We start from the raw sequence: 19,596 nt of genomic DNA on the forward strand, positions 1-19,596 counted from the left end.
GTCTTGATTGTAGAATCTGACTTTGTGTCTAAAAATGTCATAAAAGGAAATTCTTCAGTCAGTCAGCAACTTAAAGGATTGCCAGCACGTAAAACAACAATCTGTAATAAATGCAAGCAAGTGTGTGAAATTGCTACAGGAGTTGAATTGTCAAACAATGTTTGTTTGCTGCTGTATATACCTGGCAAACCTGAGTGTGGAAATAGGAGTGGGAAATAGTTGGTGGGCAGATTCAAAGGCTACATCCCACACAGATTACTGTAATGTAACACGGTTCAAAAAAAGTTCAAAAGTTCCACTTTTGTCCCGTCAACCAACAGGATATTATCAAGATTTTTTTTTTTGTCAAATGTGAGACAGGTCGTTGTGTTCAATTTGGTCAGCAGTGTTTTTTTGACCATGGAGACCATTTTCAACCAGTCTCTTTCTTATTATTGAATCATTAACACATATCTTAACTGAGGCAAGTGAGAGCTGCAGTTTTATTGGTGTTGTTCTGAGTTCTTTTGTGACCTTCTGGATAGGTTGTCCATGCCCTTTGTGCCCAAGCCCTATTGCTTTTTGAGATCTTTTAGCTGCTTCATGTTGTCAGACAGGTTCTATTTAAGTGATTTCTTGATTCTACAGGTCTGATATTAATCCGGCCTGGTTGTGGCTATTGAAAATGAACTCAGCTTTTTCCAGAAAATGTGGTTAATCACACTTCACAATTCATGGAGCAATTACTTTTTCACAAAGGGCCAGTTTAGTTTGAATTTTTTTTTTTTCAATTAATAAATAAACGATCATTTAAAAACTGCTATTAAACTGATATCAAAGTTTGTTAATGTAAAAAAGTGAAAGTATGACAAAAAAAAAAATCAGTATAAGGGGCGAATACTTTTTCACACCACTGTAAATCCATTCTACAAGGAGGTTTGTTTCAAAATATACTCTAAAAACGTCTTCTAAAATCATCTGGAAAGGATGACAGCATCTTTTCCAGCAACACTAGATCACACCCAACACATTACAGCAGAATTTAATCTGTGTGGTTTATGATGTGCCTGGCCTCAGTTTAATTTGAGATGCAGGAGTGACTCCTGTGATGCTGGATTCAACAGACTGAGCTACTGATCCTTCCCTTTAAGAATTCATGAGAGCCAAGCTTCTGCGCTTTCATCCATTCTAACCCAAAATAATGAGCGAGAGGGTGGGCTGCATGTTTGGAGAATCCCTTTTATGATAAAAGACGGTCTCGCTCGATTGAATTTGTCAGGAATGCCTTGAGTTTGATGGTAGTGACATGGATGGCATTTTGGCAGAGGCGGGAATACAACAAATGCCGAAGTCATCAACACTTCAGGTCATAATTAGGATACTGTTCTATATGCCCCGGTGCTGGAGCTCAAGCTCAGTCAATTGAGGCAGTTAATTAACACATGACTGACATAGCATGGTTTATCACAGCAAATAAATCAATAGAGACTGAAGACAGGAAAGCAATTCTGACAAACGAAATTAATGTAAAACATCTTTATAGTTTTATACCAATAATTTATTATCATTGTTTTCAAGTAGCACACTTAGAACATGTTGACCTGGCTGCAAAGTGGCCGGCTACACTGGAAAGAACTACTTGAAGAGGATCAATAAGTTAGCAAAAATGCACATTTGTTCACCACAATGTATAGTAAAAAAAATGAGTCATTGCAGACAGTGGAAAGCACCAGATCCTTAGGCACAACAACAGTGATAAAATTCAGACTCGCTAAAAACCTTCAGAAACATGTCATTACCCTCATTCAGGAATACAGCTAATAACTGTATTTGGCATCAGAGGTGCAATGAGGTATAGTGAGAGAAACGCCAGACATAAAATATACTGCAATATTATTAAGGTACAGTAGCTACAATGGAACAATGAAAATGATCATAAATACTGCATGTTAATGGTACCGTCAGATACCATGTGAAAAAAAAAGCTTTTGATTTGTGTTTGTAAACCATCCAGGTTTGAGTTTAAATAAGTAAAGTTCAGAACGGAACGTAACTTATTTAAAAGTAACAATGATCCAAAAGTGTCTATTTACAGCACATTTTAGAGTGGAAAGAATAGCTGCTGCATAATAAACCATAGAGAAAATTCAAGTACTTTGAAACACACAGGACTTTATAAAGGGCAGAAACGGTTAAGCTGTCGAACGCTGTACAGTAGTAGTGTTTGACACCAAACACTTTAGCTAAACTGGCAGTCTTATGCACTTGTAGGAAAAAAGACAGAGAGGTCTGAAGTGGTCCAAATACTTCCAGCTAATATATATATATATATATAAAAATCTGGAACATTCAATCACAGTTATGTCAGATTTAAAACAAAGCCCATTTGGAGTGAAAAGTCTTTACAAGGTGTTTTTTTACATCATACAAAACATGAAAAATACCTCCTTTTGCACAATATAAAACTGTCATTTGGAAGGATCTTAGTACAAAAGATCGACTACACGGTTGTGACAGACAGGAAGGCATTGTGAACTTTGGTGCCCTCAGGAGCCCTGGCCCCATGACTCATCAGCTCCTGAATGGTCATCCAATTGTCTAAGATCTTGCGGTTGCGCTTTTTCAGCATCTTCTTGTGGCTCAGTTCCAGGATGCTGACCTCAGCACTGGACGTTCCACCAGTCTCTCTCAAGCACTCCAGTCGGCTGCGCTGCATGAACTCCCGGCGCCGGCGCTGCTCCCTGGCTCGCGCCAGCTGCTGCTTGCGTTCCTCCTTGCTCCAATAGCGTCCCATCTTCAGCTCACTTGCGGCATCATCGTCTGTGGTCATGCCGCCACTGCGCTCTTCCCGGATCCTTAGTGCCCTCTCTCGGAGGATCCGGTCTCGGGCAGGTCGGCGGGCAACGTACTTGGTCCCGTCGGCTCTCACCTTTACCTTCCACTCTAGCCGACCTGGCTGAGGCGCGGAAGGCCGACCGCGGAGGCTAAGCAGGCTGAGCTGGCTCTGGGAGTATTCCAAAGAGGAGGACGAGTGCTGCTGCAGGAGTTGCATGTAGCCCTGATAGTGGCTTGTGTTTGAATGGTACGGAGAAGGATGGATGCGTCCTTGCGCCACTTGACTCTGACTCTTCTTCCGGTCGTGCCTCTCGTCATCAGCTGGAAGGGCTGGGTCTGACTCGGATGGGTTGCTTGGACTCTGCTCCAGGCTGCTTGAAAGAGCTTGCCCTGGACCTTGTGATCCAGGACTTGTAATGGGGGTCTGAAGTGGTGGAGTGGAGTTGGGAACTTGAGACGTGTGGGTATATGTAGAGTTACCTAAAGAGAAGGTACTGTGAGAAGGTAATGTGTGACTGTAAGCAGAGCAACTGTGGGAGGTTAACGGACTTTCACAAGAAACCCCATGGGCATGAATTGCATTGCTGCTGCGCAAGTTCCTCTGATTAGTCTGGTTAATGCGCCTTTGCAGGGAGTGATCAGGTGAACACTCAGTGCCTAAAGGGGTGGAGCGTGAGCTTTCTGCTGTGTTGTACGCACTTGAGCTGTCCTTGTCCCTCAGCTTCTCGTTTTGCATCCTCTCAGGCTGCTCATTGATGTCCTCCAACTTGGCCCTGCGAGACCTGCCTTCCTTGTCTGTTCGTGGAGAGTCGCGCTTGCTTCTCCGCAACTGGTGGGCCTGCATGATGCTCTGGCACTTGCGTTCAATGCTGCGCAGCTCATCGTTCAGCATGCGCAACTCACGCTCCACCCCTCTTCTGCTGGCCTGCTCCGTCAAGCTGCACTCGATGGTGCTACTCCGCCGGTACACCAGGCCACACTCGCCTTCGTTCCGGATCTGGCACTTCAGTTGCAGAAGTTGCTGGAAATGGTCGTATTCCACTCCAGTTTCCACATGCTTACAGTCTTGGCTCAGCTCCTGATTGGCTGAGCCTTTGGAGTCTGTAGAAACCAGATGTGGAGTCTCTGTCTCCCACTGGTGCTGCATACGCTTTGGAGTCCTTAGTTGAATGCGAGTTTCGGAGTCCTCCTCACCCCCATATCCCATTCCGCTGTCTTTATCCTGCAGGGTTGAGGAGCAGGTGGCTTTGTCCTCCTCTATCAGCTTGGACTGTAAAAAAATTAAGAAAAAAAAAAGGAAACACATATTGGTGGGGGATTCAACTTAGATGGGAGGGGGTTCTTTGAAAAACAGACATAAAACATGAATCATGTGTTCGACTCACTTGCTTATCACAGTTGGCCGACTGGTATATGTCCTCTTTCCTTCGTTGCTCCAGTATGTCCATCTTCAGCTCTTCCAAAAAGTCATGGTGTTCTTCATCCAACCAGCCGTCATCCATCTGTGAGAAAAGACAGTCACTAACCATTAGTGTATTCGTATTCAGTTTTGGCATAATGAAGAAAATGTGATTAAATATTTAGAAAAAAAAATTGTGGAAAATTTTTTTTTACATAAAAATGAAGCACAGAGTTAATGCACAACTCCCCAACTACTTTGAGTCTTAACATCAGATGGTGTGATTAATGGAAGGTCTATCTTTCTTAAAAGAAAGAAACTAATTGTGTGAGATTTCAATGTTAATGTTGAATTACATTTTTTTTGTTGTGTCTTGTAAAGTTAGTTTATGGCCACATTGCATTAACACCTCTTGCTTGGACAGGTCTACTGAAGTGTTCTCCTGAAATGACGCCATTTCAAATTCTGGATCTAGAATGTATCTTGTATAAATAAAATGCAAATGTGTTCAGGTTTAGTACAATGGTCTCTGAAAAGAATACTAAAGATAACCTCATAGTGATATTTCTAAACTTTGGAAAAAAATCCTAAACTTTCCACTTTAGAGAAACACTGCCCCTCCCGCTGCTCATGTGTTTAGAAATGCTCTGTGTGGGTCAAAGGTGTCCAATAGTGACAATTTTCTATTTACATGTAAATATGAAGTGTTTTGTTTGGTTGGATATATAAGGAAAGCACAAGGCCATTGTCTCCGCGTTGGTTTGTAACTATGAGAACTCCTGTGCTCTACATGTGTCCACATCAATTTTCGATTCACTACCAAATGGTTTTGACTTGTTTGATTAGATTTTTTGACTGTTTTATTGATTGTACGCCTATTTCAATTACACAAAACTGTTAATCTGTGGTAATTGCCTTGCTGAGATCTAGGTCTAAGATCCTAAGAGGTCTGTGGTCTGAGATTCTTTGTGTTTTCTAGACTGTTATAGTCATATAGTGAGTTTCACTGGGAGCTATACAGTGTTATGTTCTGTAACTGCTAAAGTTTTGGAACACTGAACATCTAAACCCAGGTATTGAGCTGTTTTCACATATTATGTAGTTTTGTTGGACTATACCATGCTCTTAAAGTCTTAAAAAACTGTGATTAAAAAGCAGGGTTATTGCACCAAATATTGATTTCACAACTCTTAAAACTTTATGAATATGAACTTTTTTTCTTCGCATTGTTTGAGGTCTGAAAGCTCTGCATCTATTTGTTATTTTAGCCATTTCTCATTTTCTGCAAATAAAATTACTCAGCTCTAAATGGAATTTGGGAGAAATATTGTCAGTAGTTTATAGAATAAAACAACAATGTTCGTTTTACTCAAACATTTACCTATAAATAGCAAAATCAGAGAAACTAATTCAGAAACTGAAGTGGTCTCTCAATTTTTTCTAGAGTTGTAGATTGTAGACAAGTATGTAGTAGCATGTGTTTTTTTTGTCGTTATTCTCCTTTTTAGTTTTTATTCTCCTGATTCAGCAAAAATCCACCATATTTATATTATCAACGCAACGTAATGAACATCAAATGGGTTTAAAAGAGGTTAGTAAAGAGAAGAAGAGGAACCCACAATGCCTTTAGACTCAATCATGCCTTTTATGTGTTGAACTAAACACGTTTTTCCTTCATTTCCTTCTTATTAAAATTATTTTATTATTTTTGTTGAAGTTTAAGCTAGAACTGTTCCACAATAGTTGTGCCTCAGAAAAGACAATGCTTTTGAATAAGCGAATGATCATCAAAAGTGGGCTGGAAAATTACAAATCACTGTTTAAACCCTGCTGAAGTCATGACTGTGACTGTTTTGGTCTAATCCGTAGCAGGAAACCCCTAGACATGGCTGCAAGCTCACCTGTGCCTCTGGTCTGGTAACCAACAACACAATGTTCCGGGTGTCTTCATTAGACAGAAGAGCCACAGCTTCCTCCCTGTCCTGCACATCTTGGCCATTTATCTGGAAAAAAACACATAAACACATAAAAAGAGAGATAATGACAGACTGCCGTCACCATCCAAAACACAGCAGCATCTCAGTGACAACAGCAGAACAAAGACTCAGCTCACTAAAATAAACACAGACACATGCACACACATACGGCCCCCATCCCGAGATAAGAACCCGCACTCAATTATACATATGCTGGAAGAGTGGCTGTGCATCGATTACAGCGGGAGGCACCTCGGCTTCGGGGAGTCCGAGCGAGCGTTCATAAAAGCATCCTAGCTGAGCTCGTTCAGACACACAATTAACCAAAGCCTGACAGGTGGCGTTCATCTCTTCCTGTATAGAGTAATGGGACTGTCACAAAGAGATAATGGGGTGGGGAGAGGGAGCGGGCCAAAGAGAGGGGAAGAGAAAATAGGAAGAGGGGGAAATTCATGGGACTAGCAACTCTCTATGAATCAGTCTACTCATTTCTTTCAGAGTAACAATCCTGAGCATCCTTCCTCTTCTCCCATTTTCTACAGTAACGCCATGCTCACTATATACTGTATTTTCTGCTTTTCTCCTGAATGTTTTTGTGAGTCAGCATTGTGTGTGGAAACAAACCAAACAGGTTTACATGAACAATGTGTAATCTTTGGAGATATTTAGACAGCTGCAGTCCCTAAATATATGTCTCAAGTGTGCATATCTCCTATACACAGTACCAGTCAAAGGTTTGGACACAAACCTTTAAAAATAAATGTGCATTGTAGATTAATACTAAAGTCATTAAAACTATGAAGAGAACCATATGGAATTATTTAGTAAAAAAAAAAATGGGAAGTGTTAAACAAACTAAAATATGCTTTATATTTTAGATTCTTCAAAGTAGGCAGCTGGAATGACTTTTTAAATAACAGCTGCACCTTTTCCTCTTTTTCTTTTTTCCTACATTGTAAATTAATACTGAAGTGATCCAGACTATGAAGGAACACATAATGAATCAATTAATAACTTAAAAGTGTCAAACAAACCAAAGCACCTAGGTGGGGTGCTGTAATTTTGTGGTTTCTGAGGCTGGTAACTGAGCTGGTCTTCCTTTCCTGGCGCAGTCCTGATGAGAGCCAGTTTCATCATAATGTTTTTGATGGTCTTTGCTACTGCACTTGAGGATACTTCCAAAGTTCTTGAAATGTTTCGGATTTACTGACCTTCATTTCTTATAGTATCTTTTATCTTTACTTAGTTCAGTAGTTCTTGCCATAATCTGGATTAGAACTATTAACTGTACACCAACTCTACCTCTTCACAACTTTACAACTGATGCTCTCAAACACATTAAGAAGACAATAAATCCAAATAAATTTTTCTTGACAAGTTCTAAAGTACCTAAACCTATTTTTCATGTGTCCAAACATTTACATGGTCATGTATGTCACCCACATTTCCACTGGCTTCTTAGTATATATTGGAAAGACATTAGGTAGTTTAGATAAAGAGATAAAACAACAGGGATTTTAGGAAAAGAAAACAATTTCAGATGAAGAAAATCTAAAGAGACACACTGCAAGAAGATTTTGCAAGATGCATTTTTTGGGTAAATTTGTGGCTTTCTTAAAAGACTTGGTTCAGAAAGATTCACTTGTTCAGTAACATTCCTCCATTAAAGCATGCATTTTTTTTTTACACATTTAGACATTTATTCTGAAAGCTCCTCAAGTTCACACTGTCATTAATGCAAAAAGATTAATAATAAATAATGTTATTCAGAAGTTCTGAAATTCACAAGCATTTTTATTAACAGCCAAGCAAGCCAATCTAAATCCACACTTCATGTTATAAGTAATCTAATAATGCTGGTAGATTTTGGATAATTCCTGCAAAAGCTGTACCTGCAAAATTCGATCTCCCTCTCTGATGCGTCCATCTCTGGCAGCTATGCTGTTTGGGCCGACCTGTGAAAGACAAAACAGCATCGGTTCATTATTCAATGGTCCATTGTAAGACACTGACACTTTTAATGTGACACTTTGCCGTTTGATGAATTTGACAGGCTTTATGAGACATTTGGAGCACAATTTGCTACTCTTCTCTTTAAGTGTGCTTCTTTCTGGCTCTGTTCATCATGCTGATTGGTGAAATTATTGATAAAAAAAATATTCCCTGCTGCTTCTTTGTGCGCCTTCTAAAAAAGAGACAGCTGATTGCTTTCTATCGCACATAAAAGTAAGATAAAAGCAGCGAAAGTGTTCTAACTGTCACAGTTAATTTAGGGTTCAGTCGCATTTGAATGTAATCAGAAGCAATATTTTTGAAGATGTCCCAGTGAAGGTGAATATGAACTTGATTGTAGAGCATAACACAACCCTTCTGAATCTTGTAGATCATGTGAAAGACATGGTGAAATGCTGAAAAGTGAGGAAAAAGAGAAAAACCGGAGGAGCACCAGGAGCAGTGACACAAACATCATATCCATACATGCATTTTTAATGAGTTATATTAGCATACCACCATGTTTCCCCCCCTGTTGGAGGTGTATAAATAGAATATCTCTGTAGGTTGGTAGGTTGTTTATGATCTGCATCCTGCCTTGGATCTGAGAGTCAAAAAGCACCGGCCTCAAAAAATAAAGAAAAAAAACATGGTTTAGGTGCTGCGGAAGCGCGGAAGCCATTTTTGATGTAAGTTACGCTGTATTTACATATCTCACACTGATTTTGTACTGTAACAGCAGGCTATCTAGAGACTAGCTCTTCCGCTAAGATGTGTTTTGCTATTCCTCTATTCCTTTGTTTGCGGGTAATGTGTAGAAAAAAAATCCTGCCGGGATCCAGCACTCCGTTTCTGCCCTCTGCAGGAGATGAGAAGAGTATCACTCTCGAACAATTAAAGTCATCAATTAAAACACAGAAAGGGAAGGGGCGGGAATCACATTTCAGACTTCACTTCCTCTCTCCACGCTTGCTTCTGTCTCGCCAGTTAATTTGACTGCCACTCTGACTCGGAGAAAAAAGGCAGGAACTGTTGCTGAGGCTCTCCAAACGAAGCTTCTTTAATTTAACCGTGTCGCTGATGTGCTGTTTTCAAACAATAAGGCTGCATCAGAGAGAATTTCTGCTTATCTTTTAATTACCTGACTGGGAAGCCCAATCTACGCTTGGATTAATTCAGAGGCTTCAGTTCATTTGATGAGTTGGGTTAGACCTCCCACACAATCCTACACTATCACGTACTGACATGCCAAAAGTCAGGAGACAGGAACTAGTCTTTGTCTGTTCTATGGAAGCCTTACAACTACTAAAGTAATTAGCCCCTGCTTTAGAAAATACTTAGTAGAGCCACCTCTCGCTGCAATTACAGCTGCAAGTCTTTTTGGTTAAGTCTCTACCAGCTTTGCGCATCTAGAGACTGAGATTTTTGCTCATTCTATTCTAACACATGAATATTATCAATTTAATCTAAAAATCTAAATCATTCCACTGTAGCTCTGGCTGTATGTTTAGGGTCATTGTCTTGCTGGAAGGTGAATCACCTTCCTAATCTTAAAGCTTTTGCAGCCTGCAACAGGTTTTCTTTCAGGATTGTCCTGTATTAAGCTTCATTCATCTTCTCATCATCTCTGACCAGCTTCCTTGTTCTCTGTCCCTGCTGATGCCACCACCACCATGTTTCATAGTTGGTATGGTGTGTTCACAGTAATGAGCAGTGTTACTTTTCCGCCACACCTGCACTTTGCATTTAGGCCAGAAAGTCCAACTTTGGACTCATCTGACCACAGAACTGTCTTCCACATGTTTGCTGTGTTCCTGCATGGCTTGTGGCAAACTGCAAAGGGCACTTCTTTCAACAATGGTTTTCTTTTTTTTTCACTTTTTCATAAAGACCAGATTTGAGAAATGCTTGACTTATAGTTGTCCAGTGGACAAATTCTCCCCCCTGAGCTGTGGGTTTCTGCAGCTCCTCCAGAGTGACCATGGGCCTCTTGGCTGCTTCTCTATCCAGTGCTTTCCTTGCTCAGTCTGACAGTGTCTTGGTAGGTTTGCAGTTGTAAAATACTTTTTCCTTATAACCTAACCCTGCTTTAAACATCTTCACAGCTTTATCTCTGATCTGGTATTTCTGACAGATGCTTTGCTTGTCTGTTTGTTCAGGCAATTCTAGGCAGGCGCCACTGGTCACGATAATTAATACCCACAGCACCGTCCACTGTTGGTGGTAATACAGTCTATGTTGTATTTCCAGTACACCTGTGACACTGTGTATCAAGCAATATTCAATTTTTCCATGCGCAACTTTGTAAATGAAATGTCTCATCTATCTGCCATCAAATTATTCTGTCCCTATCCATGTCATTTTTTTCCTTATTCTGATAAGTATATTTAGTCTTTCTCTCAGGATTTAAATGATAACAGCGAGAACACAGAGATTATTTCAGGGCTTGAGGGAATAATCACACATCCATAATCACCTTCAGCATGTGTGCATGTGTGACAATACAAACGTTGATTAGCCTGAAATCAGGAACTGCAGTGTCGGTTCAGTCTAAATTAAATGTGACAGCTAATACATTTCAGGGCCTTCCATCTTCACCTGTGCTTGATTTTTATTTGTTTGATGAAAGCAATCAGTCGTGTCTTTTTTTCTGTGAGTGGATGCACTGTATATGGAAATCAGTTCCAGTGGTCATCACCTGACTGACGTAGATAGCCGTGTCTTCCTCATCATCCGTCCTGTAGCACAGAGTAAGCCCCAGCTTCTCCTGACTGTTCAGACGACACAGCTCAACCTCCTAAACACAACCAATTAGAGAGTCAGAGAGTCAATTAGATATTTATACACACAAACCTTTAAAAATATATATTTTTAAATTTATATATTCTCCACCCATCTGTTCACCTTTTCTTTTCAGTCCATCCATCTATCCATCCATCCATCCATCCATCCATCTACTTATTTATTTACTATTCCTTGTACCTTTTAATCAACTCATCTGCCCATTCATTCATTCATTTATTCATCCATGCATCAATCCATCCATCCACTCATTTATTTATTCTTCCTTCTACCTTTTAATCAACTCATCTGCCCATTCATTCATTCATCTATGCATCAATCCATCCATCTACTCTTTCACCTACCATCAATTTACTACCCTTTTATTCAATCATCTCTCCATCTATACCTTCATCCAACCACCTACACATTGACCTTTTCTTCCATTCACTTATACATCAATTAATCTATAAATCCGTTATTACAATTAATCCATCATTTACTCGATCTGATCATTAATACACTCATCCACCTGTCCAGCCATTCATTAGTCCATCCATCCATTAATCGACTCAACACTCCATCCATCAATTCATTCTCCATCTATCCACTCATTTATTTACTCTTCTTCCCACCTGTCAATCAATTCATGCCCATTAATAGTCCCTCCGTCCATTTATCATCCATACATCCACCCATCAATCCACTCATCACACTATCCATTCAATCATATGTGCATCCATTCTTCAACTATCCACTCATTTATCCACTCTTCCTTCCACCTGTCAAACAACTCATCTGCCCATTCATTCATTTATTCATCCATCCATACATCATCAATCCACCCATCCATCCATCCATGCATCATCTACTCTTTCACCTACCCATCAGTTCACTACACTTTCATTCAGTCACCTGTCTATCTATACATCCATTCAACTACTACCGATTGACCCTCTCTTTCATTCACTAATACATTAATTAATGTATCAATCCTTTTTTTTTTACAATGAATCCATCAATTCTGCTATCTGTTCTTCAATACATCATACATCATACATAGTCCCTCCGTCCATTTATCATCTGTCCATCCACCCATCAATCCACTCATGACACCATCCATCCAATCATATGTCCATCCATTCTTCAACTATCCACTTATTAATCCACTCTTCCTTCTAGCTTCCTTTAAGCATCTGACCATTTAACCATTCGTTCATTTATATTATCAATGAAGACATGAATAATCATATTTGTTTGTGCTGTTATTTAAAGACACGTTATATTTCTCAATACTCTTGTCTTGGATGAAAATCAGCTCACTTTTTATGAAAACCTATCCAGAAAACCATAAAATACCTAAGGGTTCACATACTTTTTCTTGCCACTTTACATAAAATCACCTACCCATCCATCCACCTATCATTCTGTCTACTTTGCCATCCATTTTTTAATACATCCATCCATCTATCTGCCTGTCAGTCTGTCTTCTTATCCATCTGCTTATTGAAAATTTCCACCCATCCATCCAACCAAGCATTCCTCTGTCGGCCTATCTACTTATCCATCTGCCTACTGAAATCATCCATCCATCCATCCATCCATCCATCCATCCATCCATCCATCCATCCATCCATCCATCCATCCATCCATCCATCCATCCATCCATCCATCCATCCATCCATCCATCCATCCAAGTTCTGCTCTAATTGAGCTTTCAGAAGGTTTCAGTTAGGAATGTCTTTAATGCAAATGAAATATTCTAATAAACTAAAAATTCTTTAAAAACGGCTGCACTCTCCTGTGGATTTATGTTTGGCAAGTTTAATATTTTATGTTGGACCCATCTGAAATTGGCAGCAGAGAGTGATGTTTGGATATTGCACATACTCTATAAAATAACTTAATGAGCCCTTTCATTAGCATGAGCAGCAAAGAGACAGTAAATTAAATCGTCTCCAACGTGCTCATAACCCGAGTCATATAGTGTGTCTCTTGAGTAAAAAAGCTTTAATGCTCTTTAATCATTTCTCGGTATGATGCAGAGGGTTTAAAAAAACAAAAACACGGTGAAGATATTTTCATCATTCTGAGACTTTTATCTCCTGATCAAAATCTTTTAGAGATCTAAGAGTCTAAAAAATCTTCAATCGTAAATTGTGTACGGTCGTGGAATGTGATGCGATGCAGGAGTGTGGTTCCTTCGTACAGGTTTCCAGTCACATATTAAATAGGTGCAATGAAAAGTTACAGCATGTCTGAGCACTGAATTAATCAGGCAGGGAAATGAGGGGGCATGTCAGCGCTGCCATCCCAGCACTGATGGGTGAGAGCAGTGCTGTGTTTGACTGACGTTCATTTGTCTTAGGACACCATTTAGTCACAGCTGACAGCTCTGGAGTGCTAACAACCCTGAGCTGCTGCTCACTGGACCAGAAACAAGCCATTTACCACTCAGCAGCCCGACTGTACCACCATATATCAGCAGAACCAGCCGTCAGCACGGCCAGAATCACAGTGGAGCACTTATATTAATATGTACCTTCTCTCTCTCGCTCTTATATTCATATTTATATATCTCTCTAGTGAGTGTTTATTTAATCCAATGTAAAGCAGTTCTTCTTCAAAGATGATCACTAAACTATAAAAAGAGATGAAAAACACTTTCAGTCTGGTAATGTTGAGCAGCACAGCTTGAGTGCAGATCAGAATTTGATAGAGTTTCTAAAGTTATGTTCCTAGTACTGTATTTTTCGCACTGTAATGCCCACTTAAAATCCTTTAATTTTCCTTTACATTAATCAGGTTGTAAGGAACAGTAAAGCCAATCCACTGAAGTCCAGCATTTTACAGGAGTTTAAGTTTAGTTCTCCAGCAGCATTAGCATTACCAGCTAACCTCGCTAAGCGCTAGCTCTTTAGCATAGGTGAGTATTATCAGCCTGTTGCCTGCGTGTTTACCGTGTTAAAACAAGCTATGAGGAACGAACCGCTAGTTAATGTTTCCTCAGTGTAGCGCTGTTGGGCGGCATTAGCCGCTAACCGCTAGTGCTAGTGGTTAGCTGCTAATGCTAATGCCCATGCTCCAGCCTTAGTGGAAATAAGCTTATTCTAAATAAACAGAAGCGCTTTACTCACCCAAATATAGTATACAGTTTTCAGGAGAAAAATCTGTGTAGATAAATGTTTAAGAATTACAATTTTGTTTACTTAGCTTAGCTTTACAGGTTTCGCCACCCAGTGGTGAGACCTGCTGAATTAGAAGAAAATCATGGCGACATAATCTGCTGCACCTTGTGTATGAAAATAGATCAGAAAATAGAAGTTTATTGATAGCGTGTTTTTATAACATGGTGCGCCTTATAATGCAAAAAATACACTACATTTTAACATTTATTAGTATTTACACAAAAGACCATCTTTCCTATTGGTTCCAGGGATTTTTTTTTTTGCCTAATGTTTGTATTCTCCTAGCCTCAATCACCATTAGTGTGTGGTTTTGCCCACCAGAGTTACGTTCCCTTGAGTATTGAGTTATATATTATATAATGGTTAACTGCCTGTGGTCACAGTGTTAAAGGCCATAAGAACAAGTTACCATTTACTTTACTGCAAAGTGAGACTTTATGTTGGATGAAAACTGCAATGAATTTACTCTGTGCTTTATTAATTCTGCCATCTGTTGGGAAAATAGGCTTGCGGAAAGGAGCTGTGCCATTTATGGTTTTTTAAGACGCAAAATCACAAGCTAACCTTTGCTAAGAAAAAAGCAATGGTTAGTCATATTGAGTGACTAATAAAAAAATATGACGTGGATAAAGATTGTTTGATTTCAATCATATTACTCAGTTATATGTAAAAGTTTTAACTGAATACCCAAGGAAAGACTTAAAAAAAAAAAAAAGATTCTATTCATTTCTGCCGTTAAAATTAAGATTAGACCAAAACTGTGAGCTATGGGCATAACAAGGTCTACACTTTTTTTTGAAGATGGGTAATGTATGTCCATAAAAGGATACATATGCTCATCAACAATACTCAAGCAGGCTGTGGTTGTCAATAAGTATAACTAATTGATATTATCGGAGCCAAAATGTGCCAAGAAAAACCTTCCCACACCACCATATCTCATTTTTACCAGCCTGAACTGATGACAAGCACAGTTGGGTCCATGGATCCATGCCTTTGACCCCACATTCTGACCCTACCATCTGTGAGCCTCATTAAAAAATTAAGATTCATCATATCAAGCTGCGTTTTGGTGAATCTGTCTCCACTGCAGCCTCAGCTTTCTGTTCTTGGCTGACAGAGATGGAACATGACACGATCTTCTGCTTTTTTTAACCCAACCCAAGGTTGGACATGTTCTACATCACCACAGCAATCACAACTTTTGTATTTTTGTCAACTTGAACCAATCTGGCCTGATTTCAGTTGACCTCCTTCATTGGCTAGGTGTTTCTGTCTGCATTCAATTTACTACAATATTCTCAGTACGCTCTAGAGACTGCTGGTCCATATTTGCATGATTTTATGCATCACAGTGCTGCCACATGATTGGCTGGTTAAATAATTGCAAGAATGAGTAGGTCTACAGGCTTTCTTAATAAACTGCTGGGTGAGGGTGTATCAATTTTCACTGTCACTGTTACTGTCACATGCGGAATGAAAGTGATGGTATATATATTTATTTCATATATTTACTCCACTCACACACACAAAATGCATTAAAACATATTCATATATACAGCATGATATTCATCACATGCCCCCACACACACACATGGAGCTAGGTTTGAACAGCCGTTCCAGGTTAAATGCTCTCAATCTAGTTAAACATACTAGAGCTTAAAGAGATTTAATTTTAGGGTCATTTTCTCAAATGCTTAGTAATATTATACTTGTTCTAAAAGGTAATATCATCTTAGGCTTATAGTGCTTTTTGGAGATTGCAGCATGGTGTTGTTTTTTATCACTAAGGAGCACAGATGAAAGCTGCTCTATTTCAGCTCTAGAGTGATGCCAATAATCACTCTGAAGGATATTCATCATCGCCAGCTTTAATGTAGCTCACTATTGATCTGCCTCCCAAGCCCAGCAATAACTCATAATCTCTTCAAGCCGCTCATTGTTTCAGGCTGCATTTACTGACTGGTGTGTTCTCCTCGCCTGCTGGACGAAAACAAAGGATAATACCCCCTAATCCAGAGCATATCCTCCCTATATTACATTTAAGGAATACTTATTCATATTATATTAACGTCTCCTTGGCCCAATGACAAAACCCCCATTTACATGACAGACAGTTAGAAGTACCACCATGCATAAAGGAAGCTTATTCATGCATGAAACAGTACAATCTGATGAGGAAGATCCAGAGGGGATAAATGTATTTTAAGGGAATGCTCAGGAATCTTTCAAATTCATCTCTTTCTATAACACTATATCCACTATAGATAAATATATATATATATATATATATATATATATATATATGAAAAGAAAGAAGAGATCATTTCAAAATAGAGCATTGTGGTTTTAGTCTATAAACTACTGACAAATATGTAAATATGTAATTTAGAGCATTCATTTGCAGAATATGTAAAATTGGTGAACAAAAAAGACGCAGTGCTTTCAAACCTCAAATAATACAAATAAAACAAGTTGATTTTAACCTGTTCTTTTCATGCACTTCACCCCAGCTGTCATTTGCCATTCTTTTTATAGGTCACTTGATGTCATCCTGCGGTTGCTGACTGACATTCAAATAAATTAACACTCACTCTCCAGACCAGAGCACTCCAGACCAGTCCATTTCAAAACTTTCGCATTTCTCATTTAACATGTGATTGAACTATTTTACTAGCCCTTTTAAAAGAGTCTAAATTCTGGTCTATATTAAGGCAAATAGGCATTTTTCTAATTTTGTCATCCCCATTACTCCAAACCCCTAAAGTAATATCATTGGCAGCATGATTAATACTATAGAAAGTGTATTTAAAGACATTATTGGTTTAATGTAATAAAACCTTGATTTTTTTTATGAAATTTAAAATTATAATCTATACATAGTTTAAAAATATAGTGGATTTAAACTGAAAACAAAATGTTTGTCACGGCCTCGCTCTGTTCCCCTGTGTTTCTCCTGTATTTTTCCGTCACGTGTCTGTAATTTGTAGCTCCGCCCCTTCCCCAGGTGTTCATTGTTTCTTGTTAGTATAAATAGTACCTGTTAGTCTATATTTGCTGTCGGTCTTTGCACCTTCCGCTGTCTTTTGTCTTGCCACGTTTCTAGTAGATATATCCACGTCCCATAGTTCTCTCTTTATTTCTCTAGTTTGTTTCCTTGTTTATCTCTTGTTTATATTTACATTTTATTTTCCTTGTATATATATATATATCACCAGTCCTGTTTAGTTATTATCTGTCTAGCTTTGCCTTTTGTTGTTCTCCCTGTTTATGTTAGTTTATCTTTGGTTTGTTATCGTTATCCTTCGCTTGTTTTGGTTTGTTTCTCTGTTCTATGTTTATTTGTTTATTTGTTTTTGTTATTTGTTTAATAAATCTTTGCTTACCCGCATTTACGTCCGCCTCCCGTCTGCTCCAGCGTTACAATGTTACACTGTTGTATAGATAAGTATTTATTTATTTATGTATTTTTTTAACATAATTCCCAAAAACAAATAACATAAAGTGAACAGTTTTTATTTGGGCCACCCTTTAAAAACAATAAAAACAGTTCACTGCGAGAATATAAAAAATAAAAAAAGTTTACTGCAAGAATATTATAAGATTAAAGTCGTAGTATTTTGAGAGGAAATGTAGTTCTAACTGCTTAGTCTGTTTTAAAAAGCACATTTTTTAGGTTGTGGAAAAAATGGCCAAATTGATTCAAATTATAATATAAACTGCCCATTTAAATAAACATCTTAAAACATTGTAATATTATAAATTTAGGCCAGCATAGTTTTACAGATATAGTATTACAGATTTAAAACAGCTCTATATGACTCATTCATTGACTGCCACACATTTCCTCATGATAAATGTATATTCATAACAATATATTTCTTTACGTTATACTTTTGTTAAAAATAAGAAATTAAGAAACACAATTTCACACTGATCATAACTTTGATGATTCACTGTAAATTTTTGATCTTGATACAGTTTTTTAACACACAGACAGTCATCCTGCATTAGTAAAATGTTTATTTCCTTTATTCATGTCGCAAAACTCGAAGTAAAAGGCAAGTCTCAGCGCAGCAGCGCACGCTTTCCTCAAACAGAAGGCATCTCACGGCAGGGGAGCTAAAAGCGTTTTTTTTTTTATTTCCCATTTTTGTTTGGATCGTTAAATAAAAAGCCATTATTTGTTTTTAGGTATTATATATAAAAAAAGAAAAAAGCTAAATAATTTAATCGTTTCTTTTATTTCCTGATTTTAATTCTCAGTTGAATATCAATTGAACAAAAGAAATTCTGCAGCTGCTCAGGACTGTATTATAAGTGAGCTTCAGGTCAATATCAGGTCAAGGTTTTTAATTTTTTTTTTTCAATTTAGAGCACCATGGCATTCAATACAGAACAATACACAAAAAAGATCATGAAGAGGAAAGTGTTGAAAATATATATACACACACACATAAGCACAGAGTTAGTTTATCTGTCTAAAGATACTTATACTTCTACACAAGGGTCAAACTCTTAAAAAATAATCCTTACAGTATATTCATGGTGTGCCAATACTTAGGTTTAATAATTTTTTTCACTGTTTCACACAGTGCGTTAAATAACACATATTGCACAAGGCACGTTGTGATGTCTATTTTACACCTTGTGCCCACAACATTAAAATAGTATTGGAGTTTAGAAATATTTATTTACACTGATTGGTGTAGTGGTCTGGAAGTGAGGTGTGTTCAGGTCAATTTTTGCCGTGTTGCTATTTTGGTGGCGGAAAAAACACAGGTGCTCCACTGACTTGTTAAAACCCTGACAACAGTCAATCGTTAGTCCTATAGAGTCCATTCCTATAGGTGAAAAGAAATTCTGCAGCTGCTCAGGACTATATTATAAGTGAGCTTCAGGTCAAGATCAGGTCAAGGTTTTTAAATATTTTTTTCATTTTAGAGCAACATGGCATTCAATACAGAACAATACACAAAAAAGATAATGAAGAGGAAAGTGTTGATATATAGAGATATATACACACACACACACACACACATAAACATTTATCTTTATGGTGTAACAAGTGTAAACGATGATGACACACACCTCATACTCAAACTCATCCGTCCTTTCCACTTCAGTCCGCGGGTTGGACAAGTACTCCGGACATTCAAAGTACTCGTGTTCCATTGTCTGGATGGAGTGACAGCTGGAGTAATAAATAAATAAAAAAACAAGAAAATTAAAAAATTAATAGAGCACTGGGTAAAATGCATAAAAACATAAATGTACTTTTACACTGAAAACACTATGTAAATTAAAACTAGTTTTTAACATTTTGTTCAATTTAATAAAAGCAATCTGACACTATCCTGCATGTCCTTGTGTCCTTTTTTTTAAGTACTTAAGCCCTTGAACCAATAGACCCATTTCCCATTATCAGTGTTAGGATTAATTATTC

General features: G+C 38.2%; 1 protein-coding gene across 1 annotated transcript in view; it reads right to left on the reverse strand.

The window, feature by feature from the left end:
• Positions 1-1,532: 1,532 nt before the first annotated feature.
• pdzrn4 (PDZ domain containing ring finger 4) overlaps positions 1,533-19,596 on the reverse strand; it is an 88,924-nt gene continuing 70,860 nt past the window's right edge. Inside the window, exons 3-8 of the mRNA XM_015604721.3 lie at positions 19,242-19,344; positions 10,880-10,978; positions 8,082-8,144; positions 6,115-6,216; positions 4,200-4,316; positions 1,533-4,084 (exon numbers count right to left, since the gene is read on the reverse strand). Of these exons, the coding sequence (XP_015460207.3) occupies positions 2,480-4,084; positions 4,200-4,316; positions 6,115-6,216; positions 8,082-8,144; positions 10,880-10,978; positions 19,242-19,344 (2,089 nt within the window). The 3' untranslated portion in view covers positions 1,533-2,479. The remainder of the gene's footprint in view (positions 4,085-4,199; positions 4,317-6,114; positions 6,217-8,081; positions 8,145-10,879; positions 10,979-19,241; positions 19,345-19,596) is intronic.

This window comes from Astyanax mexicanus, chromosome 2 (genome assembly GCF_023375975.1).
Source record: "Astyanax mexicanus isolate ESR-SI-001 chromosome 2, AstMex3_surface, whole genome shotgun sequence".
NCBI lineage: Eukaryota > Metazoa > Chordata > Actinopteri > Characiformes > Acestrorhamphidae > Astyanax > Astyanax mexicanus.